Source organism: Castor canadensis, chromosome 6, assembly GCF_047511655.1.
Source record: "Castor canadensis chromosome 6, mCasCan1.hap1v2, whole genome shotgun sequence".
NCBI lineage: Eukaryota > Metazoa > Chordata > Mammalia > Rodentia > Castoridae > Castor > Castor canadensis.
In genome coordinates this window covers 71,395,531-71,422,017 of record NC_133391.1, presented here as the reverse complement: position 1 = coordinate 71,422,017, position 26,487 = coordinate 71,395,531, and the positions used below count along the sequence as shown (strand labels likewise).

Genomic DNA, 26,487 nt, shown 5'->3' with positions numbered 1-26,487 from the left:
AGAAGTTAAATGTATGTGGTGAAAAGACACGTAGGCTGGGATGATCACTCATACTAGTTCTAATTTTACGGTTCCTTAATGGTGCCAATTTTGGTAGGTTAGGAAAGGATAATACCTATTTTGCTACCTCATAACACTGCATAGACAAATCAAGAGAGCTAATGAATAGCTAATTGTTTTGAAAACTATGGAAGTTGATCTAATCATAAGGGATTATCATTATTGATTTTCATCATCAAGGATCTCTGCATAGAAACAGAAAACTAACTTTGAATTTTAGTAATAATATTTGCTTCTAGTAACATTACTAGTCTACAAAAATCTTGCTTACTTTGTACTCTTTTATTCCCTCTGTGTCAATATCTTTCTTGTGAATTCAGATTCTGGTTGATAAATGTGTAGGACTGCCAAATTCATAGTTTTATTACCCAAACCCTCTCTTTTCAAATGAGAAGAAAGAAGCTTCTACATATTTGATTAACTGAAAGAGCATAAAACCAGAATGAAATTTTTAGTTTGAAAAAAGTTCTCTGATAACCTAACTCTGATTCAAGCTCTGGTTTGCCAAATTTTCATCCTACTTATTTGAATTTAATAACTGGTGATTTTCATAAATAAGGAGTGATTAATAGAGCATGTGATAAATCACCCCCAGATTTATAACAGTCCTTAAATGAACTGGAGAAAATACCCTGATGACACAGTCCACCTAAGGTGTCCTTCTAATATTGGGGGTGCTCCCTGAAGGTTCTATTGGCCACTTTCTCTTAGAAAATGTTATTAGTCCCAAACTTCTTGTCTGTACTTTCAGGAGGCTCTGACTGCCCATGAGGAGCACTTTGTCATAGGAAGGAGACCAACTCTCCACATTTCCTCATAGCAGACATTCTTCAAAGAGGTGTCACCTGTTGTTTCTTTTGTTCCACTGTAGCACCTCTTCCACTCCTGGGAAAACTATATTTGAGTTAGATTTAAGATCATCAGAATGCATTACATAGTCACCAATTCTACTATAAGGCATTAAACTTTCCTACTACCAAACACAGAGTGTGGTTGAGACACACTTCATGTGGTCTAACAGGGCAAATGAAAAGGCTTTTATAGAGATAAGAATTGGTGATTATAATTATGAAGTGAAAAAGAGAACATTTTTTTTGTTTTAACTTTACTTCAGAAAGGCTGAGGAGTTATTCTATGCTGAGTAAACTTAAATCTGTTGTTCAGATTTGTGTTCAAGAGATGTTGACTTTTCTTGAAATCTTAGAAATTACCTAGTACAACCACATCATTATAATGGGGAGATCATCTATCATTAATTATAAAGCTCACCACATATACTTATTATTATTTTAAGCAGTAAACACATATACACATACAGTACAATATATGGATTATGCTTAAGCCTTACAACAATATTACAGTGTTGGTATTATTATCTTTGTTTTATATATTAAGAAACTGAGGCCCAGAGAAAATAAGTGACTTGCCCAAGGCAGCATAGCAATTGGTGAGTCAAGTTTTGGACCCAGTTGATCCCTTGTTCCAAAGCCTGGTTCATTTCCATTACACTGTGTAGTTGCAAAGACAGGAATAGAAACAGACTTCCTGACTCCCTGTTGCATTCTCTTTCCATTAAGCTGTGATGGACTTTGGTTTTCTAACTTGTAACAGTAAAGCAACATGACTTTGTGCTCTGTGGTCACTACTGTTACTGAATTATTGCAAAATGACAAAACTACTACAAAAGTGAAGACCTTATAACCAGTGATTATATTTTTAGAGGAAATAAATTATTTCATTGGTGGGAAACAAAAGATAGGACATATTCTTACTTTGATGGTGCTCAGAATACTGGGATGTTTCTAAAGTTAACCAGCTTGATAAGTTTCTTGAACAATTATGAAAAGGTCTTTGTTCACACAAACTCCAGAGCTGGAGTCAGACCATTTGGTTCTGACTTGACTCATTTTTGCCTGTTCTTCAGCTAATAGAGTTAAGCTGTTAGTATAAAATAAGCTGATAGACAAAAGGTATTCTTGTAGGATGGAAAAAGAAACTAAAGAGAAATTTTCTCTGGAAAAATTTCATGTCTATATATGAATAATCTTTAATATTTTACTTTTTCCTTCTTGAGAGACTACATAGTATGGGATTACACTTAATTTAGGGCAAAACAAATTAAGCCATATTTCTCAAGCAGTAATTTGGATACTTATGGGGCTATGGAAATATAAACCTTGAGTCTCCAATATTTATGAGTATGATGTCTGGATAGGATTCAGCTGTGGCTTCCAAGTGCAAGAATCCTTTGAATTGAGAATTTAAAAAAATAGTTATACACAAGCTTTATTTTCATAGATTTTCTTCCTTTACCAATAAGGGTGAGGCAGTGTGTAGAGTGAACAAAGAATTATGGTGAACTTGTGGTTTGTTATGGGTACCAGCTCTGCCTTTTCCATCTCAAGTATGTTCTCCTGGAAAAGTGATTGGTCCTTCTCTGAGTTTGTTTCCCTAAGAATGCAATATTAAAATTTTGCTAGGTTCTCTATTAGGATCATTCATCTCAAATGTATGTCTGATTCTAGGACAATTAGTTTAGACACTTCAGATTATCTATGGACAGAGTCACCAGGAACCCTATATTCTCTCAGCTTTCTCCAGATGTGGAAATCTTTAAATCTTTATTTGACTGATAGGATACCAATCTGTCTTCTTTTCCTCTCCCCTCCCTTTTATGAAGGGAGCCCAGTTAGAAATATGTTTGCCTACAAGGTAGTATGTTTGGTGTCCAGGAACTCAGTTCTAGGATTATGGAGTATTGAACTTTGAGTAGGGTGCTTGAACTCAGTCTCTCACTTCTGGAGGAGGTATCCTGAAAATACATTACTGCCTTAGAGACAGACGTTATCTGTTCATATCTGCCACCTTGACAGGATCCTACAGGATGGAAGCTGAAGTGGTGTGGTATATGAAGTCTAGCATGAGCCTGAACAACTGGTTTTACATGTCACTAGTACTTGCCAGCATGTATAAAAGTGAGCTACATCTCATGAGTTCAGTCTTAGAGCACCAGCTGAGCAATGAACAGAGCAAACCTGTAGCCGACTTACATCATCTTCAAAATGAAGGTAACCACAGTGCCAATGCTTCTGACCCTGGCTCTTTGCCTCATACAAGGTGAGAAATTTGCATACAATTGAAGCCTCTCCTCATACACATCTCAAAGCCCTAGGGAGGGACTTTTCTCCCCCACTCCTTAAAAATGTTTTTAAATGTGTATATTAAAATTCTGAAATGTCTTGCCAGATGCAGAATTTTGAAGATTTATATATATATATATATATATATATGGATTTATGACTATATTATCTTTAAAAGGGGCAAATAGTGTAAGAATATCTGAATTTTACCATGAGAAATCCTTGTTTTAATTTTATACTAGTCCTAAAAACCTAATAGACTATTTTTCATCTTCTCCTCACCAGGAACATCATTTCATACTACACATATATTAGACATTTGAAACTTATAATTATGTACTATATGTATAAATATAAATAAAATATTTCTAAATTCAATTATCCCTTCTTGTTTTAAAGCAGCTGTGTCTTCTAGTTCATTTGATTTTTGTGTTTTCAAATTCTAAATGGATTTGAAATATGGTTCCTAAAGGGTGAAGGACTTTTATTGGAGGTAGAATTAGGTTTTTGCATTTGCTATTTTATTGCTAGGAAAACATAGGCTGCTTGTATTTATCTTGCTTTAAGCAAGAGAGAATCTTGTTTAAAAGAGAGAATCTCAGAGATAGATCCAGTGAGATCATTATACACAAATGATGCTCAGTTTTCTAAAATAAAGTCAGTTAAGGAAAGAGTGTAATAGTCTGTGATTTTTAACTAGTCTTGTTTTTTTTTTTTACCATATCTCTAATATTTGCACCTGTAATAAGGAGGCAGAGTTGCCAGAATTCAGAAAATGGAATTTTATGGGTATATTTGATGTAAACTTCATGCTCAGTCATATTGTAAAAGATATTAACATTTTTGTGGTACATGGCATTTGAGAAATTAGATATTTTGAGGGGACTGGACAACATTGCATCATTCTCCAGAACAGTTGCACTTTTCTGAGTGACTCTGTGCGTGTGTGCACTGATCTCCTGGGACAGAACTCTCACATTCTTCTCCACGGTAAATCTTAACATGTGGCTTTTCAGCATATTGTCATGAAAGCAATGGCACCACTGTACTGAGTGAATTGTTTGCACCACTCACTGAGTGCTTTACATCCCCTTAACACGGTTCCTGCATTTTTGTTCCAGATGCTGCCACTGAGGATGCAAATCAGGTTAGTCCTGCTTTTTCTCATTGAACCCATCTATTCCAAGTTCCCTCCAGAAAAACGATTTGTGGCCAACACCTTCATGTTAATAAGAACTATTATACTGATAGGTACTAATAGCTTTTGTTAAAAACACAGAAACAAGTTTTTATGAATCAAGACATGAATCTTTCTATCTCTGTGTTTCTGTCCCTGTCTCTCTCTCTTTCACATACACACACACACACACACACACACACACACACACCCTATATTAATGGCAATGGATGTCTGCAAAGGGTAACCTACCATGTTAAAGGAATGCTCTAAAATTCCAAAAATGAATACAAAGTAAACCAGCAAAATAACTACTATTGTTTCATTTAAGCAGCTGATAAAGTCACAATATGCCACATAAGAAGCCACATGTTTCCAGGTAATCATTATACACAAAGGAGATGTCTGTATTTAGTATACAGTTGGTGTACAAATTTTATTAAATAAATATTTATGAGCATCTACTATGTGTCAGATCCTACTTGAAATACTAGGGATATTCTAAAGTAACAAAATAGATGAAAACCCTGCCCTGCTGAAACTATTTCAATGGAGGAAAACATAGAAATTCATAAGTAAATTAGCAAAATATATAGTACCTTAATAATTAGTGCTAGGAGAAAAAGCAAGATGCAGGATAGGAACTCTAGGGATTGGAAGAGGTATCCCACTGATTCTCAGTGGAATAATTAGGAAAGTTTTCCTGGAGAGAAAGTGTTAGCGCAAGGATTGAAGGTTATGAGGAAGTAAGCCATGAAGATCTTTGCACTTTATAGCAAACCAGGCAGAAGCACCTGGAATGGCTGGTGGGTGACCCTGATGCAGGAGGCTGCTGTTCCAACTATGAAAGGCCTTTCCTTTGGGCAATTAGAGGATCATTTTCTATAGAAATTAAATTTTTCTATCTATTTGAAGAGCCAGTTCTCATGCACATCTTTTATGTATGTACATAGACACACTACTGTACTGTTCAAACCCGGTACCACAAAATACATAACCATCACCAACAATGCAGTGTCATGTGAATAACAAAATTTTTTGTATTTCTCAAAGGCCATGAACATTAAAAGAATAAAAAAGTGAAATGACTCTTCTCTATACCAAAATTGTTTGAACTATGGTTAAAATATGTTCTTGCTTTATTTTATTGAAACTTTAAAAAGACAATGTCAGGAATAGCCTAGCAAATTTCATCATAGTCTCTATTACCTCATCCAAATTTACTGATGAAAGAGAGGTGCAGAAAGTGTGGTAGAGTAGAAGAATAGCTGGATGTTTTGGAGAACCAGACAGAATATGCCTTACACTGGATGTCTTACACTGGATGAAAGAAGAATGTTGCACCAATATCACTGAACATGAAGCCATCATTTTCTTTTTCAGAGTCCATGATGATGGGTGCTGATTACAAATTTTGCACTGATCTTTTTCATACCACTTAATTCTAATTCACTGAAAAGAAAGTTTCTAAAATACAGATTTACCTGCCTCATACAAGTATAAAAGGCAAGAAGCACACAAAGAAGTAATCATTTTTCTGGAAAAGTTTCTAATCACACTTTTTGCAAATTGTGCCAGAAAGGTGCTAAAATTTTTGTTGTTTTCCAAATTCAATAGCTTGAGTTCTTTCTAGCACCATAAAAGCGTGTTGAATGTTATAAACATGAGCCAGAACGGCATGGAAAAGAACTATGGCCCTCTGCAAGGATCTTACACAGATGACAAAATTTGTCATCAGAGAAAGGTTTTTATGAAGCCAAAGCAAACATATTAATGCTCTAATACCCTGATGGGGTGATGCCAGCTCCTGAAGGATTTGATTACCAGGTCTGTGGATGGTAAATTGAAGACAACAGCTAGACCATAGCCAGAGAGGCAAACAAAGAGTGCTTCACATGAGAGGGATCCAGTTTTTCTGAGATGAAGAGCAAACAAAAACAGCAACAATAACACAAGCGAACTGAGGTCTAGTAAGTAAACTACTTACTGGTAAATAGTTGCTGAACAACCATCTCAGGATGACTTATTGGTCTAGGTCTGCTCCTGTTTCAACCAGCCCTGTTATGGTAATTGCAAGATGACTTTCTTTTCCCCAAAGAGAAACACAATTTTCAATTTTTATGGTCTGTTCCTGTGTTCAAAGAGAATATACTGAATTATTTCATAACTCAGAAAAATAGTATTAAGCCTTCTGTTAACAAACACTGTGAACAAATTTCTTAATCTACTCTCTGAACCTCTCAAGCCTTTTGTAAAACAGTGGGTCTTTCTAGGAATTAAGCTCTCATCAAATTGTAACATTCTAGAAGTCCAATTGGGAAATTAAACAAATTGATGCTCTTCTTTTATGATTAACCATTAAACCTATTTAGAACTTCATGACTATATTATCATGACTCTTTGTTCTATATACTTTGTTTCAGGTCTACCTCACAAAGGGTTATGTTTTTCTTACAAAACACCAGGCTCTACTCTCATTTTGCTATCAGGCTTTTTTTTGTTGTTTATTCATATATACATACATTGTTTGGTCATTTTCTCCCCCCTACCCCCACCCCTTCCCTCTCCCCCCCAAGACTTTATACAACCACTTATGTTTGGCAAGCTAGGCATTAAGTTGCAAAGTTGCAATAAAATATTATACAATCAAAGACCAGACACAGATATCAAGAAGACCAGTCATTAATCTCTTGCTAGAAATTATTATTTTGCTCCTGAGACAAGATCATTGGGTGGTGACAATAATCTGAGACGTGTTTTAGCAGGTCACCCTTAGCAAAGTTTCCTAGGGTTGGTCTCAAATATTGTTTATTCTTTACCATTAATCATTCTGTAAATGCTGCCAATTACCTACCATGTTTAAGAGGCTAGATGAGATACACCATTTATCCCTTAGAATATAAGCACTATTCAGGAAAAGGTATTTCTAATTTTATACTATATCCTGGGGCACCTAACCAAGCATAGTAATTTCATAATAAGTGATTATTGACTGATTGAATTATTATAAAGATATAGGAGGCTGAATAGAATCCTGTAGTTTGCCAGGCATAGGTGTCTCACGCATGTAATCTTAGCTACTCAGGAGCAGAGATCAGAAGGATTATGGTTCAAAGCTAATCCAGGAAAATAGTTTATGAGACCCTATCTCAAAAAAACCCTTTACAAAGAAGGGCTGGTGGAGTGGCTGAAGGTGTAGACCCTGAGTTCAAACCCCAGTACCACAAAAAAATAAAATAATCCTGTAGTCAGTCTTTTCAGCGAGGTTGTATTTGACAGAGTTGGAGCAAGGCTTTCTTTCTTTAGTTAGTTATTTTCTCAGACAAGCATCTTGAAGCAGAATTTATTTTGGGCAAAAAAACCCAAAAAAACCCTCTAGATTCCAAAGGCTTGATCTAAAGGCCTAGTGAATATCTAAGCTAGTAATGAATATGACATTTTTAATCAGTACATTACTAGGTGGCACAGATGCACCATTGAATTTAGATGTGCTTCACTCCCAGAAAGTGAGTGACAGGTAGAACAGCCTTCGATGAAACACACTGAGCAAGTAAGCGAGAAGACAGGTTTGTTTCACCTTAAAGGAGGATCCCATTGTCTTCTCCTTCATGAATTCTAACACTCAAGAACGAATTCCACACTCCCCCCAATCTCAGTGCAGTGCCATCACCGGCATTTACAGAAATAAAACCCAAACCAAGTACAGTTCAATGTGACTTCAAAATAGTTGCACAAATTAATACAATAGTTGTCCAAGAGATTGTGACAAATGTAAAAGGGAAAGATAGGAGAGAGAGAAAAGCAAGTCTTAAAGACAGAGGTATATTGCTTCCATAGACTGACAAGCTTCGTTCTGGTGGTAGTGTTGGTAATATTTATGGTAATATTTATTGTTGGGGTGGGAGCGGAGGTATATTTAAGAAAAGAACACACATTTGAAAGTACAAAATGGCTGTTTCTCCCAAGACTTTGGAAGAAGGATGTGACAACAAAGAGCTCTGAAACTTCAGTTTCATTAACTTTAAAGTAAGTGTACTATTGTTCATATCAAAGGATATGGATTTTTTCCAGAAAATAATCACTATAAAAATTTGTTTTCCAAAAATACATGAGTAAGGAATCCTTTTTAATTTAACAACCATTAGTAGTTCTAGGTATTTATTTAGCAGTTTACATTTTGGGAATATGAGCAGATACTTGTCTCAATCCTCCAGCAAATCTTTCATATTCCTTCTATGGCAGTTACTATTGTTCTACTGTGTACTAGAGGTTCTAATAATAATAACAACCACTGCCACAAAAATAATAAAGAATAATTTCCTTACTAAATTCGTTGAAGTCATAGGTCAGCAACCCAGAATATAAGCTCAGCTCTTTTGACTCTAAGTTCCATATTCTTTCCATTTTGCTAATTATATCAAATGAATTTGCTATCTCCAACAAGCAAGCCAGACTCATTATTTTTGTTTCTGTTACTCATAGTAACTGGGTAGCTTCTGTACAGGAGCTGGTCACCTTTAAATAATGCTATTTAAGGAAGCTTTTCTTTAAGAAAGCTTTGTTTTGATGAAGTTTCAGTAAAGAACATGGTTTTATCTTTTTTTTTTCAGGGCACATGCAGTGAATTTCAGGCATTCATAAGAAATGGAAAACTGTTCTGTCCCCAAGATAAACTTTTTAAAAGTCCTGATGGAATGACATTTATCAACAAATGTGTCACATGCAAAGCAATATTGTGAGTACACTTCCTCTTTTTCTTCAAGTGTTTGAGTTACCCGCTATTCTTTGCAGTTTTTCTTTTCTTTAAACTCTTATTTTTTTCTAAGCCTGGAATAGTAAATAAAAATTCCTAGCAGACCATTCTGACACCTTCCATCAGATAAAACTGGATAATTGCCATCCATCTAGCATGAGTTTAATATTCACTCAAATGGGATTTCAAAGGAATTTTAGAGATCTCAGAATTAATACTTTATATGCACTCTATAGTTAGGAAGTAGTTCTACTTTGTTCTTCCTGGTGATGGGGAAAATGAACTTAAGAAAGGAAATCATATTCTTTGGGCTTGTTAAGACCTGATTGTGTTGTAGCCAAGAGAACAAGAAGATCACTTTGAAAAGGATGCCAGACTTTCCTTGTGGCAGCCAGCCAGCAGAAGTGGTTTAAACAGACTAAATCCTGACACTGTGAGGTGCCAGTGTCTTTAAACCTGTAAGATTATGTAGGATGAGATGGACTAGATTGTTCATTGCAGCTTGTAACTCCCTACAGCTCAGAAAGAATTAGTATCCTGGAAGTATAACAGGATAGTACTCAATGTGTTGGAATCTATCCAATGTTTCTTAACTTGATTACTTTCTCTCCAATGACATCCAAAAAGTAGAACGATTAAGGTATCAATTTTAAATCCTCAAGCCAGACTGTGCTAATTTTTCTTGTAAGATTCCCTTTATATTTTTTTACAAGGCACTGGGTATACAACCCAGGGCTTGTGAATGCTGACCAGTGCTCTACCACTCTGCTACATCCCCAAATGTGTTTTTGAACAGGGATGTCATCTTCAAAACTTCAACAGTTATACCACACCAATGCTAATCTTATCCATGTAAGATAATTATGTTGTAATTGGCTTTTTAAAACTCAAGTTGGTGTGTGTCAGGGGATTTAATTTGACATATCCAATAATGTGGGGAGAATGAAGCTCTAATAATATGTGCTGCTTCTAGTGAAGACACTGTGGGAGAGTGAAAAAAGAGAGGGAAGGATTTAGGATGAGGAGAGGTCCAGGGCAGGATAAAAATTCCTTTCCCATTCTCTTGAGAGCTTAATCTAAGCTACCAGTTATATTATTTACTGTAAAGTTTCCTATTAGTTACATAGGATGTTTTAATAGACCAAAAAAACATGAATTGCTGACAAATAACTTTAAATAAAAATAGAATACCTTAAGACCTACAAAACAGTTTATTTCTTTGAAGTCACCCATTGAATTATTTTTATTACACATGTAAATTATGTTGGAATAAATTTGTTGTCTTAACTGGAAGGAAGGGGTCTGTATAATACAAGAAAATCATCTTCAAACATTGATGGGCCATGTTGATTTACTCTGTGGGATTTTAGGGGCTAGAATCAGCAGATTTTTGATTCAGTATAAATAGTCTCCCAAAGATTGGATTCAAATAATGCCATGAATAGTTTTTAGAGTTGATGGTCTTCTTATTGGTGGAAATATTCATGGGAGGTAATCAGACATGCAATTAAAGGCAGAGATTATTACGTGTACTAGTCCATATTTGAGTGTCTTGTAGAACAGAGAAGATACCACTTGAGGACATTTTTCCACTTCTGACATGTCAGATTGGGCTCAGGAAGGCAATCAAAATTAAGTTCACTGTGTAAGTTTTTATTCCTAAAAGTGGGGCAAATGATGTTTGAGCTTGTTCTTCCTTGTTCTCCTCCAGAGAAAAAGAAGCAAAATTCCAGAAAAAGAATTTACCAAGAGCCACTAGGGCTACTGCCCCAGCAAAGGTGAGTCTGTCTAGAATCCATCTGTTACGTTTGCTTTCAGTATAATGCTTGTCTCTATTTAGCACTATATGTTTATTTTCTAATTGCTAGGCTATTCCTGTTTTGAAGGCAACTACATATAAGGGAGGGAATGTGGCTTAGTCCAAGGGTGGGCTGAATATCTGGTACATCTTGTCCATAGATAGGCCCAACCCATGACCCAACTCCCGGAAAATATTTTAAGCACTGACAAACGCTCAGAGGTGGAGTAAGACAGGATGAAGTGTGACCATTTTCATGGCCATTTTCCATACTTCTATTCAGTCCAGCTCCATTAAGAGCCTTCCTGGCACTGTAGAACTAAGAGCAAATTTGAAAATTCATATTGTCTATATAACTTGGGCAATTTGTGTTTATCTGGGTCTCATTTTTTTTAATCTGTGAAATGAGTTGTGTGTTAAATAAGAATGTAAATTTAAAAATACAGCTACAGTGTTGAATATGTGTTAGCAGGCATTTGAATCATTCTATTTCCTCTCTCTTTCCTGTTTTGTTTCCTGTGGCATATCTTCTCAAATACCTGGAGTGTTCTCCTAATTCAGCTTGAGTTGTTTGTTTAATGCCTGAAACTCAGGCTAATATTTTGCTTGAAAAAAGTTTTCAGTGGGTAAATACTAATTTGTAAAATAAAAGGAAAGAAAGAAACCATCTAGATTTAGAAAATCACACAATCATTTCACTTGACAAACAGAATTTTATTTATATAAACTATAAAAGTAACATTTTAAAAATAAAAAATATGGACCCATATAGTTGGAAATTCCTCACAATTAATTGACAAAACTGGGCTGTCACCAGCTTTCCTGACAGCTACACACATTGCCTCTAGTTTTCTTCTTATGTGGCTTCTTTAACTCCTTCTTTCTCTTCCTCTTCTCCTGGCCCTAACACATAATTAAAATGATCAGTCAAGGTAGGCACACCCTAATTACTTACAATGTCCATGGTCTTACCAACCTACCATCTCTCTTGGTTGTATTACTCAGGAATGTCTGAGAACTTCTGCTTTTTCAGTAAACATAGTTGACTGAATTGTTGTCCTAGTTTCAAGAAGTCTCACTTTTAAAAACAGTGACACAGTCACCACTCAGTTGGTCAATATCAGCAAGTCCTTTATGTATAATAAAAGAGGACTGTGTCTTATGCTTCAAAATCTATGGGATCCAGAAAGGTTTGGTTGCAACTTTTAAATTTGTCCTTTTCTGCCACATTTCAGAGATAGAGTCATTTTGTAAGATCCGTTCTCCTTTCCCCTGTCTCTCTTCTTGATTAAAAGAAAAAAAATTAAAACAAACTGATGAATCAATGGTGTTTAATAATGTCAAACATAAGGAAATGACAAACAAAAAAAATACACACATTCCAATATTAACAAATCTGCTATTAGTTAAAAATACCAAAAATATGGCTAGTCACCTGTTTACATCTGTAGAATCAACTATATTGAATTTCAATCAGAGTTTTAAGAGATAGAACTATAGAATTCTCCTTGATAATGTTTTATGCCTGCGTTATGGTTTTTAATCTCTAGATAAAATTCTTGTGGCTATATGGGTTGCTCTCTGGGAAACTACTTACTTATAATTTAAAGCAGTTACTATTTGACCATGTACCTTTTAAGTAATTTCTGTCTGGAACTTATTACATTTTTATTATCATATTGTTGCCATACTGGGGTTACATTGTGACATTTACAAAAGTACTTACAATATATTTTTGTCAAATTCACCCCCTCCATTATCCTTTATACTCCCTCCACCCTTCTTGGAATAGTTTCAGCAGGTCTCATTTTTCCATGTTCATACATGAGTACATAATATTCCCACCATTTCACCTTCCTTCATCCCTTTCCTATATCTTTTCCCCTCCCACTGGTACCAGTCCCCAGACAGGACCCATTTTAACTTCCTGTCCTCCATTTTTGAAAAAAAAAGACATTTCTGTTTGTTTAAGAGAGCTACACAGGGAGTTTCATCATGACATTTCCATGTGTATATGTATTATATTCCAAATTTATTCATCCCCTCCATTTTGTAGTCCCCTCTTATGGTGATTTCAACAGGTTTAAGTATTCTGTGTTTATTCTTATATGGGAAGTACATCAGCCATATTTATCTTCTTTACTTCCTTGTTTTTTATACTCCCCCTTCTGTTAAATATCCTCCCATTAATGTGAGCTGTTTTTTATTCTTGTTCTTCATTGTTTAGGTGTCTGTTGGTTGTTCAGTGGGATTTTTGCTTTGGTATTATACCTATACATGCAATTTGAATGGATTGATGAAATTACAGTATGTGTCTTGTTGCTTTTTCCTTTGTAAAAGAGAACAATCTAATTCCCTCTATCTAGATTTCTGTCGTCAAAAATGAACCCTGTTAGTCACTCTGAGTATGAGGTGCTCTATCTCTTCAAGAATATTTCTCCTACAGAAATCCTTTCTCCCTTCCTTTCAATATTGATCTCTTCCTCATTAGGATGTCATCCTTTCACCTTCCAGCCCTGAATGGCACTCCATCAATAGTTTTGTTAGCCCTACTTTCAAAGTCGATCCCAAATTGGATACTTTTCACCATTTCAATTTCTACATCTTAGTCCCACCATCCATAATATCTGATCTCAACCATCTTTGGTCCAGATGGGGGCTTTTGCCTTTTATTGATGAATTTAATGATTTATGTTGCCAACTTTGTAAAATATTAAGTTTTATGAACGTATGTGTCTATTTCTGAGTTCTTTACTCTTTTCAGATTAGTTAATTGTTTTAACAGCTAGTAAGGCTAGTTTGTCTTATTGAAATTTGACTAAACTATGCATAGATATATTGTTTTCATCTATAACAGAAATTTAAAAATCACTATGTTTATTAAAAAATCAAACTTTAATAGGGAAAAACCAGATTAGACATATAAAGAATTTGTAAATTAATTTGGGTAAGACTGACTTTTTATGATACTAACTGTTCAACTCAAAAATATAGAATAGTTTATTATTAATTTACGTAATCTCTATGTGTTTTATGAAATTTATCAAATATTTCCAAGAATTTTTTATAAGCTTTGTTAATACTTAGAAATATTATAATTTTTTGCTATTTTGAATGGCATTTTGCTTTTTTACAATGTTTATATCTAATTAGTATCCATTTAGACAAATTCTATTGATTTCTTCAGGTTGTTCTTTCATAAGACAACCTAATGATATCTCATATTAATTCTGGTGGGTTTATTGATTATAGTTTAGGTTTTTTTTTTGCAATTGATTACAACATCTTCATGAAATAGGAGTTTTATAATTTCTTTTCAATCTTAATTCTCTTTTATTTGTCTTTCCTTTTATCATTGACAAGGGTCAAAGGTTGAAAACTTAAACATAATGAACATGAAACTGTCTTCTCTCCTCATTCTAAAGCTTCCCCATTAATTATAATGTTTATCATAAGGACTTTTAAATATTAAACTTTAGAAAGTCCTTTCTAATTTTAGCCTACTGAATATGGGTTTGTCATTATCCAATAACTTCTCTGTAAGTATTAAAATAATCTGCTATTTCTCATTTTGCCTACCAACATAATAAATTTCTAGATAGACTTGCTGATGCTAAATAATTATTGTTTTCTTAGGGAAAATTACATAAAATTTTTACATATATTGAATTTAGACAGTAATGTTTTATTTAGAGATTTTACAATTATGTGTATAAGTCAAATGAGTATATAAATTCTCTCTTTTTAGTTATTCTTTGTTTTTTTGTGGTACTGGGGTTTGAACTCAGGTCTTCACATTTGCAAAGCAGGTACTCTGTTTAATTCAGAGCCCTTTGGGCTCTGGTTATTTTGGAGATAGGGTCTTGCTCTTTGTCAAAGCTGGCCTTGCTCATGACTACTATTTTAAACTTCCCTAGGTCACTGGAATGACAGGTGAGTGCCATCATACCCAAATATTGGCTGAGATGGAGTTGCCCAAACTCCCCACCTGATTGGCTTAGAACAGTGATCCTCACCATCTCAGCCTCTCAAGTAGCTAAGATTACAGGCATGAGCCACCCACACTTAGCTTCTCTTTTTAGTCATTCCTGTTTGGTTTGGAGGTCTCTATAAAATTGCCTTGAGTGGTAGTACTTCAGGCAATGGCTGAATGAAGTCAGCAAATCCAAATAAAAATAAAAAGCGAGATAAAATTAACCAGGAAAACTATGTTAGCACTCTGAAAATTGATTAACAGCCTATTCCAATCTGAGAAACATTTATTCTTGGGAAACTACCGAACTTTAGATAAGAGGAATGAGAATCTGTGATGCTCTTGCTTAGGGACTCTTCCCACCTCGCCTCCTGCCTTGGTTGGTATGGAAGTTGTGTACAGGAGAGGCTATAAGCATCAGTAGCTGCAGCAGCACTATTGAAGAGGGCTTACCTAATTTTGGAGTAATGGGTGACTACCACACCCAGAGGTGTTTTGATGATCTTCACTAAGAGTAAGGAAGATGCGCTGGGTAAATGTATTACTGACTGAGTCTTCATACATGGGCATCAGAGACTAGAGAATACACAAATAATTCACAAACTTTTGATCAGCTCCAAGGCTGTAGACCTGATTAGAAGACATACAATATCCTAATGGAGAGCAAATATAAAAATGGTCTGAGCTTTACAAGTCCTCCTCTATACACAGAGGTTCATCTATAGAAGATAGAGGCCTTATTAAGGAAGGTATTTGAACACAAGCTATGTCAGATCTTTTGCTAATGACTAGAAGCCAAGCTTAAAAAATAAAACATATGAGCATTTTCTTACCAGACACATCAGCAGCTACAAATCTTGAGACAGCAAGATGTCAAAGAAACAAAAAGGAGTAATAAGCAGCAAAAATGAACTTTAAGGGAGAAATCATAATCCTGTGTTCCTATAATGCATTATCTAATATGTCCTGTTTCAAAAGAAATTATAAATGATGCAAATTAGTAAGAATACATTATCTATACTTAAGTAATACATAAGTAATAACATTTGAACATGGAAAGGACATTATGACAGCAAGGGAAAAACAAATAGAGACATTCAATACAATAAATTCTTTAAAAACAGAAATTTTAGAGTTGAAGAGCAAAATAATGAAAAGTCCAGTAAAGAGTTGCAAAAGCAGATCTATGGTTGAATAAGACAGAATTAGCAAACAAAGAAAAATAAATAAAAGCTAACAATGCAGTTCACAGAGAGAAAGATATCTAAGGAAAATGAACAAAATCATAGAATTATTGGGACAACAACAGGCAAGTTAACAGATGTGTAATAAGAATACCAAAAGCAGAGGGGAAATAAAAAGTGATAGAATATTGTTTGAAAGATCAAAAACCTAAAATATTCCAGATTTGATGATATTTTCATCAAGAAAACCACAAATTCAAGAAGCCACAAATACAATAAATGCAGGTATCTATACTAGACTTTTAATCAAATTATTAAAGTAAAATGACAAACAGAAATTTTGGGGAGTGGCAATAGAAAAATAACACATAGTATATACAGGTTACAACTAAAGACTGTTTTATCTAAAATAATGCAGGCAGCAAGGCAATGGAATGGCATGTTTGAAGTAATGACTAATCAAGATTCTATCTATATTCTCCAAAACTTAGAAAAATTAAGGCAAAATAAACATTCCCATATCAATGAAATGTGAGACACTTTGTTGCTTAAGAAAACTGCCTTATAATTATTATTAAAGGATATCATGTTGTTTAAATGGAATGACTACCAGATGGTAGCTTGACTTATAGAAAGAAATGAAAAGACTGGAAATGGTAAAATTAGGGGTTAATATATTCTATAAATGTATTTTTCCTAATTTCTCTTAAAGACATTGTTTTGTTCAATGTAATATTTATAATGCTACCTTACTGAATATATATATTTAATATGTAGGACAATAATACACTAAAGAGGAAGGAATAAGTTGAGCTATGTTGGGACAAGATTTCTATATTTTATAATAATTAAATATTAATCCAAATTGCATCATGATAAATTAATATGCATATTATAATTGCTACAGTAATTAGTGCCAAGAAAATACATGTATAAATTTATAAAATCAGCAAAAGTTTATAAAGGTACACTAAAAGGATTTAACCCAAAGAAAACAGTAGTAGAAAAGGGCATTTTTAAAGCATTTAGAAAAATAAAAAATGTAAACAAAACCAAAATAACAATCATATTAAACTTAAATGGTTTAAACATTCAATAAAAAACCAAAAAAATTGTCAAACGATACAAAAGCAACTACAAGATGTATCCAGTAAATGCTTCTTGGATTCAAAGACACAAAAAGTTGAAATGATGAGGGTGATATCAGGCCAAATACAACCAGCAGAGTACAGGATTGTTTATACTAATATCAGATAAAATAGACATGAAATAATATTATTACAGACATCTTATAAGAGTGCAGTGCCAATACATCTAATAACAGAGACTCACAATGTATGAAACAAAAAATGCCATGATTCAAGGTGTACACAAATCAACAAAAGTAATTAGAAAGTTCAATACTTACTCTCAAAACTTGATAGAATAATTAGACAAAATATGATCAAAGATATAGGATATTTAGACAATGCTATCAGCTACTCACTCAAGCTACGCTAAATATAGAAAGTCCTCCTTCAATGATTAGAGAATTTACATTCCTTTAAAATTACAGAGGAATGTTCCTCAAGGTAGCTTGTATGCTAAAATACAAACAGAAAAATTTTAAATGATTACAATCCTACAAATCATGTTCTTTGATCTCAACATAATTGAATACAAAACCAATAAGAAAAATAAATTATAGAAATATTCAAATATTTGGAAATTATGCAACATACCTCCAAGTAACTAATGGACCAAAGAAAAAAATATACATGAGAGAATTTAGAAAGCAATATGAATTGAATGAAAACAAAAACATAATAAAGACATGAGCTTCAGCCAAAGGAGTATAAAAATCTTTGCTTACCTAAACCAGAAAAAAGAAAGAACTCGAGTAATAATTTAAGCATTCACTTTTTAAGGAACTAAAAGGACAGCAAATTAAATGCAAAGTAAGCAGAGTAAAGTTATACAAAACTAAGGCAAAAATCAACAAAATACAAAACATACAGTGGAAAAATTCATAAAACTGAAGTTGGCTCTTTGAAAAGATGTACAAAGATGAAATTGATTAAGAAATCCAAAAGACAAAAGTTACCAACAGAAATTAAACAGGAAACATCAATATGTGCTCAGTAGTCCAATGATTACAATAGAATATTATGAGCAATTCTATGACGCAATTAGATAATTTCGATAGCATAAAAAAATTACTAGAAAGAAATAAATTATTAAAAGCTAACCAAGAAGTAATAGAAAATCACAATAGAGCTATGGCAAGTGAAGAACTTGAACCAGTAAGAAAATCAAAGAAAGCCCAGGCCAGATGACTTCATTGTTGATTTCCATCAAATATATCAGGTACTGATAGAAGAAATAATACCAATCCTTTACATACTCATTTACATACTCATTCAGGAAATACAGAAGGAAACACTTCCCAGCTCATTTCCTTAGGCCAGCATTATTCTAGTACCAAATCCACATAAAGATATCACAAGAACATAAAGCTACTGACAGATATCCCTCATAAACATAGATAAGTCCTTAAAGTTTTAGCAAGTTAAATCACAATATGAGAAGGGTAAAACTATGACCAATATATACTAGCAATGAACAATCTAAATATTAAATGATTAATTCCATTACAATAGCATAAATGTATAGAAATGTATTTAACAAAATAAGATCAAGGCCTAAATTACAAAATGTTACTAAAAGAAATGAAAGACTTAAATACAATCATGCCCCACACAAGAATGCTTTGGTCAGTGATAGACTGTATACACCATTATGGTCTCATAAGATTATAATAGAGCTAAAAATTCCTACTGACAGCTGGGCATGGTTTTCATGCCTGTAATCTGAGCACTTGGGAGGCTGAGATGGGATGATCACAAGTTTGAGGCCAACCTGGGCTACATAGTGAAATCCTGTCTCAAATTTTTTTTCTTCCTACCTAGTGATTTCATAGGCATTATAACATCATAGCACAATGAATTATTCACACGTTTGTGGTCATACTGCTGTAAACAAACCTACTGTATTCCCTGTCATATGAAAGTACAGCATATGCAATCCTGTGGTTCATAATGCCTGATAAATGATTGTTTCTTGATTTCTTGTTTTGTTTATTTAACTTTTTATGACTATTTTAGAGTGTGCTTCTAGTTTAGGTGTGTAATAGGCTCTTCTATCTTGGTTTATGTAATTATATTCTCTGATGCCCTCATGATGATGAAATCACCTAATGGTGCATGTCTCAGTGCACAGTCTGACCATTAAGTGAAATATGACTGTAATGGTGAGATAGTCCTTTTTCACTAATTGGAAAAGCCATTGTTGTCAAGATAATAATTCTACCAAAATCTAAAAATTCAAATTATTCTTTGTCAAAATCCACACATATTTTTAAAAATTGAAATTGATGAATTGGTCTTAGTATTAATCATAAGTAACTGAATTCAATACTTACTACAAAGCTGTTTGTCAACCTGTGACTTACGGCTACAAAGACAGGCAAAAAGCAAAGAATAGAATTAAGATTTCTTATATTTATGATCAATTAATATGTACCCAACATATCAACATAACCTATTTCTGGGAACATTGAATGTATATATTAAAAATAAAACATATTATTTTTACACATTAATTTTTTATTAGGATATATTCAGTGTATGGGGAGATTTATTGTGACAATTCCAAATAGGCTTATATTGTACATTGGTTAGATCACCCCACTGTCTCTCCCCTTCAACCCTCTCCCCGCCCCACTTCAAGCAATTGCAAGAGGTTTCTTCATTCTACTTCATATATGAAGTCCATCAACCTTATTTCCTCACCTGAGTCTCCTTCATTCACCTTCCCCCCCATCACACTAGTGTCCCCCTTACACACTGTTCTTATTTTCTAGTCTTGTCTTTTGTTAATATATGTTGATATTCAAAGGGTTTCTCAATGTATTGCCCCTGTGAGTATACTTTGGTCCATTCAGCCCCTTCCATTATTCTCCCTTATTCCTTAACCACACCCCCTACCATGTTTCAACAGATTTCGATATCTATCCTTATACCCTCTACCTTTACAGATGTTATGTATTACAATCTTGTTGACTCTCTATCATTCTCTTTTTCTTTCCCTTCTTCCCTAAGTTCTATAGTGTAGTTCCACTGTTTCAAACATGTTCTACGTATACATTTGCATATGATTATGTTTGTTTTGTATATATGCTTATCGTTTGAATCTGTCTTCCACATATGAGAGAAAATGTGAGGCCTTTATATTTTTGAACCTGACTTACTTCATTTAACTTGATGTCCTCCAATTGCATTTACCAATTGGTGTCATTCTTCCTTATGGCTGAGTAGAACTCCATTGTATGTGTATATATACCACATTTTCTTGATCCATTCATCAGTTGTAGATTCTTCCCTTACAATTTCTTTAAACATTGGTTAACCATATGACCCAACAAATTTAGACTTAGGAACCCAGTAAAGTTCATATGCCCACACAAAATCAGATGTACAAATATTCACAACAGCATTATTTTTAATAGTTGAAACTGAAACCAATTCAAATATTCAAATGTCCATTGGTGAATGGAAAAACAAAATATATTTCTACAATGGAATATTATTCAGCAATAAAAGGAATGTACTACTGACACTGTTACAATGTGGATAAATCTCAAAAAAATTAGCAGGTTAAAATAATATATGATTTCACTTACACAAAATATCCAAAGAGGGTAAATTTAATCAGAAAGAAGTTCTATGGTCACCTATGGCAGAATCTTAGAGATGGGATTATCTGAATAGTGCAGATGATGCTCTCAGGTGTGATGAAAATACCCTAAAACTGGTTTCTAATGGCAGTTTTACAACTCTGTAAATTTACTCATAAACCATTGAATTTTACACTTAAAGTAAGTGAACTTTATTGTATGAAAATAATACTTCAAAAAGCTCTTTAACATTTTATTTTCAGTGTATACACTTCTTTGATTTGGGGAGCAGTTTGTAGATTACTTGATACATATTGTTCTAAAACTTAAGAAAATTAGATTGTAAAGCTCTTTGGATTTGTGTTAGTAGGGGAGGAATATCTCAGGCTTGTTTATAAATTGGATTAATATGTATTGATCTCAGCAACATTTCTCTCACTTTTTGCACCAGCATCAGTATTTTGTACATGCTTTTCAGTCATGCATCCATTTTGTCTTTCAGATACACTAGCATATAGACCTAATATGCTTTTGTTATATTTATATCCCAACTTCATACTGTTACTTCCCATTATCAATCAACATATCTTTTCTTCCCATTTTCTCTTTCTATTAGTCATATTTAAAATGTAGTCTGTCAGCCTTTTTCTTAAAGATCTCTATTGCTTTTGTCTTCTATGGCAATTATTTCAGTTTCTTTATTCTTTCTCTATTCATTGAAAAATTGATTGAGGAATACTTAGTTTTTTGACATTTTTGAATTTTCTGACAATATTTAAAAATATTATTAATCAGCTTTCTCAGGATTGGTACTTAAAGTGCTTCCATTTGTCATTATTTGTCAAATATTTATTAATCCCCCTCAAATTTACCTCGTAGTACAATTAATAGTAATTATAGTAATTTTCACATATATAGCAATTTTTCCATTTTAGATTAGCTTTTAATTTGAATGAAATTTGATTAAGAAAGGTGGACCATATGATATTGATCATTTGGGTTTTTTTTAAACTTTTATTTGTGGCCTAACAAATATTCTACTTTTATAAATATTTGATATGTTCTAAAAATATTTATTGTCTTGGGGGTGATTTTCTAGAAAAATCTACTGGAATGAGATTTTTAATTATTTTTTTAATATATCAGTATCTAAGAAATGTTCCTTAAAATATCTAACTCTAGTTATTGATTGACCTAAAGCTATTATATATTACCAATTATTGTTTGACACATATAGAGTCAGTGTTATTTTGTGACTGTGTCGTCCTTATTGTTATACATTCTTACCTGCTTCTTCCTTTTTCTTTATATAATATCTTTCTTTATCAGTTATGATACATTTTTTCACTAAAGTCTACTTTTAGTGTTAATATTGCTTCTGCTCTCTTATTCATTTTGTCTTGCATTCTTATCTTACTATGCTAATATTTGTGTACTTTTTAATTTTTGTTTTGTGATTAATATATGGTCTGATCTTGTTTTTTAAAACTTCAGTCACCACATGTGTTTTAGTTTATGAGTTTAATCCATTCACATTTATTATTCCCGTATATTAGTACTTACCTCTCCCAATTTTTCATTCTTAGTTACATTTATTTTTTAAAGTTATTTTAAAAGTAGTTACCCTTTTCCAACTTTTCTTTGGTAATGATTTAAATGTAACATACCCATTTTTATTCTAATTATGACTATCTTTAATTCAAAACCCATAGTTCAGTGATTTATTGCTATTGACAATATTTGCATCTATCATTAGAATCAGTTTTCTCCCCAATATCTTTGCAATTTTGTTATTAGTAGCTAGATTCCAGAATTCACTTGTTGGCCATTTCTTTCTCTTGATCTTTCATTAATTCTAGAAATTTGCCCTATTTGTTCAGATATTTCTACCTGTGTAGAAATATCTTCCTTTTGGAGGTTATTCTGAATGTTATTTGACCTTTCTTTTCTATTTTAAAATAGTTTTCCATTTTAACTGCCCTTTAGGAAAATTCAGTGATCTGATCCACTATTTCATGAATTCATCATATATTTGCACTTATAACATTTTCATTTTTATATTGTTTTATTTATACCATTTAAATAGTTTCTGAATGCAAATCTTCAGCTTTTTTCTTTCCTTATAACTTCTGGGGTTTTTTGTTGTTGTTGTTTTATGTTATAAGTATGTTATTTCTCTGAAGAATACTTTCACTTTTGATAAATAATTTTCCTACTCATTTGAACAATTCTGCTTCAGTTAATAGAGGCTATTTAGTGTTTTGGCTTTTTCTTTAGTAGTTTGGTTTTCTGTGATGTGCAGAGATTTTTACTGTGAGATTCCATGATGACTGTAGCTAACGTTCCTGCTAACGTGAGTTAGATAATGTTCTAGGACAAGCTCTGGTGAGTGTAGAATAGGGCAAAGGATAAAACCCAGAGCTGGAAGGTCAGGAACCACTGTTGCCTCTCCAGTTTGCTGCCACTCCACTGGGTCAGAATCCACCCATGAGCTCTCAGCAATTGTCAACATGAGGAAGAAGTGTTTTCTGTAGAATGTGAATCACCAACTCTTGGAGTTTGGAGGGGAAGGAGGTGGAGTAGAAAATATTTGCACCTGTTCTTGTCACTTCCCAGCTGACCTCTTTATTATCCCTGTCATTCCTTGTTTGCTGCCAACACCTGTGACCTAGAATGTTGCTCTTGATTTTTCTGGCAGAGGGCAGAAGCACTGATTGTTCCAAGGTTTTTTGAGCCATAATTTCCTCATGCTTCCGTAGTTTCCAGAGATGATTTTTTGAGAGAACACCACCAGCTTTCCTTCTTTTTCATTATGTCCCAGTCACACTTCTTTCTGCCACTTGAGTAGAACAATCTGATTACTACCACAAATCCTTGGCAATTGCTGTTTTGTGCCTTGAATGTTTTTCCCTCCTCCTCATTAACCTTACCTCACATCAGATATCTCTTTTACAGAAAGACTCTGCTTGTATATATTTATATTTAAAGTTGTTAGAACTCTAAGCACAATTATATTGTTTGGTTTATTTTTATAGGACTTACAATATTCTAACATAGTTATGTGTATGGTCTTTTTTCCTATCAGCATACAAGCTCTTTAGAGCTTCTAGAACATTATTCTATTTCTGTTTTGCTATGGCAGTCTGACAGTATAGTAAAATGCCCAAAGCCTCATAAACACAAAATGAATCTTGTGGAACAAATGAGCAAATGAATCAATGAAGTAATTTATATGACCATGTCTTATTTTTGCTCTTTATGTTTCTTCCTAAACAAATGATATGAATAATGGGATAGAGATATAGTTTGTCCTTTCTATTTTAAAATCAATTTTCCTTCTATGTGGCCTTTTAGAGTCCTCCAATCTTATCTTCTGGTTAACAAATTCACTATAAATTTTCATCTGTGCTACTTTTATTATTTATAATTGTGACTTAGTAGATCATCACAGGTATGTACTTTAAGTGTTCTATATTTACCATTAAATTACTTTAAATAACATCAAAATGTATTTTGCAATCTGATATCCTAAGGAAAAATCTCAGTTGTATTCACTTGGTTTTGGATGGAAGCTAAATTCAAGTTAACTCTGTATCTTCTTTAGTTATCTTATGACACAATAATGGTTGACAAATAATATTTCATAAATATTTATTTGATCCTTACCACAAATCTGGAATGTGGGTAGGGTGTGAATTCCTATTTTCTAGGTGAGGACAGTGAGGTTCAAAGAGGTGAAGTGAGTGGGTGGCACATCTGATTTTTGAACAAGAGTCTTCAGTTATTACCTGGTGCAGTTGTTTTCTCACCACACTGGTTTGTCCTTAAGTACTCATCATATTGTTAAAACAGAGATTTGGGGTTTTCTCTTGTCCTCCTCTAAAGATGTTTCATTTTTTTGTCTTGATTGTCGGTAGAGAAAACATTTCAAATAGCAACAACAGAGGTGGTTATAATGTGTTAGGACTGTTCTAATTACTATACATGTGTTAACATGTTTAAATATCCTTCAAGCACAGAGAGACTGGTGAAATTATACCCATTTTGCAAATAAGAAACCTTAAGCACAGAGAGACTAAGTTATTTGCCCAAATCATGCAGGTAGTGAATTTATGAACCCTGAACCCCCAGATCTTGCTTTTAATTGCTAACGCTGTGAACCCATAAATCTACTATCCCAATGTAGAAATTTTATTGTAGTTTATAATTTACAGAGAGCTCTCATGTCGGTTATCTTTGGGCCTCAGTATGGCTCTGTGGGGAAGAGAGGCAGGATTTGACAGAGGAACAATATACTAAGTTCAGAGAGGTGGTGTAGGCTACCTTTTCAGACAGCAAATGGCTAAAGTCATACCAAACTTCTTTCTTTTGAAATCTAATTGTATCTCTGTTCTCAGACCTGATTGCACTACCTACCTGCTCTCCTTAAAATTCCTTTTTAATTTACAGTGAGGTATTGTGGGTCAAAAAGTCAGCTAACTGATGCATGTAAGGACTATTTTATCTCACATATTTTGACATCCCATGATCATGTCTCTTGCAGCTGAATTGTGATGAGCTTAAGAAAGGAGAAAAAGATGGGGAGCTTATCTGTACTGGTGATGTTGCTGCCGTCTGTGGCACAGATGGGAAAACCTATCGCAGCAGATGTGAGCTCTGTGCCGAGAATGTGTGAGTATTCTCGAAGCAGGCTTTCTCCCTAGAACATGTTGTCTATATAGTTACAACAGTTTTCTTATAGTCTTTAAGACAATTTATTTTGTAGGAGATGGTGATCTATAAACTATAGATGACTAACTCCAATTCTTTTGTTACTGTTAAGAAAGAATTATATAGTATGTAACACTTTATATTTTACAAAGCTCATTTGAGTGTAATTTGAGATGATTACCACTATATGAAATTAATATGATAGTGAGATAATATATACAACATGTGTACACAAATATTGTATCCACCCATAGTGCTACATACACACACCTATTTATACCTATCTGTATTCTGTCGACCACCTATCAGTCTAGTTGTCTTAGTGCATCTTTTAAACAGAGAATTATATGTAATTATATGCAAATTATGTGTAAGTGTTCAGTAATTTAAAATACTGTTATAGGTAAATGAAGCTTTTAATATTGAATTTCTTTGTATCTATTTAACCTTTGCCAAACAGGTAAAGCATCTCACTGTCTTACATTTTGCCCATGTCTTACTCTTTCTCCACCCTCAATGCTAGGCTTGGCTATTGTCTTCCACCAACAAGATGCATACCTGCTTTGCAAGTTCTGCATGTAACCTCAATCTTGAAGAATCTGCACCTTAGTTCTTGATGACATAACAACAAATGTATCAGACAACTAATAGGATAATATTTGTCCTTTGAGATTCTTCAAGCTTTATCCTTTCTGTAACCACTGTCTTCACCAAAATAAAACAATATTAAATCACTCTGGTCCTTCACATGACTGCATTTTCAGAAAATGTTAAAAAATTATGGTCTCAACTCTCACCAAGGGTCAACATAAAGAAATAGAAACCAAACATATACTTAAATAACATGCAGGATTTTATTAGCTATAGTTGTTAACACACTGTATGTCTTATTCTTACTATGTCTTGAAGGGGGAATCCTGTATTTTATCTTTGAATCTCTGGTCCAGATGAAGGTTTCTTTCCCTGAGTTTCTAATAT

The 26,487-nt window shown here is 33.6% G+C and overlaps 1 protein-coding gene across 2 annotated transcripts in view; it reads left to right on the top strand.

Moving 5' to 3' along the window:
* Nucleotides 1-3,028: 3,028 nt before the first annotated feature.
* Nucleotides 3,029-26,487, top strand: part of Spink5 (serine peptidase inhibitor Kazal type 5) — a 69,331-nt gene continuing 45,872 nt past the window's right edge. For both annotated transcript variants that reach the window (XM_074076698.1, XM_074076699.1), the window contains exons 1-5: nucleotides 3,029-3,177; nucleotides 4,322-4,347; nucleotides 8,988-9,112; nucleotides 10,842-10,908; nucleotides 25,343-25,470. In XM_074076698.1, the coding sequence (XP_073932799.1) occupies nucleotides 3,123-3,177; nucleotides 4,322-4,347; nucleotides 8,988-9,112; nucleotides 10,842-10,908; nucleotides 25,343-25,470 (401 nt within the window). In that variant the 5' untranslated portion in view covers nucleotides 3,029-3,122. The remainder of the gene's footprint in view (nucleotides 3,178-4,321; nucleotides 4,348-8,987; nucleotides 9,113-10,841; nucleotides 10,909-25,342; nucleotides 25,471-26,487) is intronic.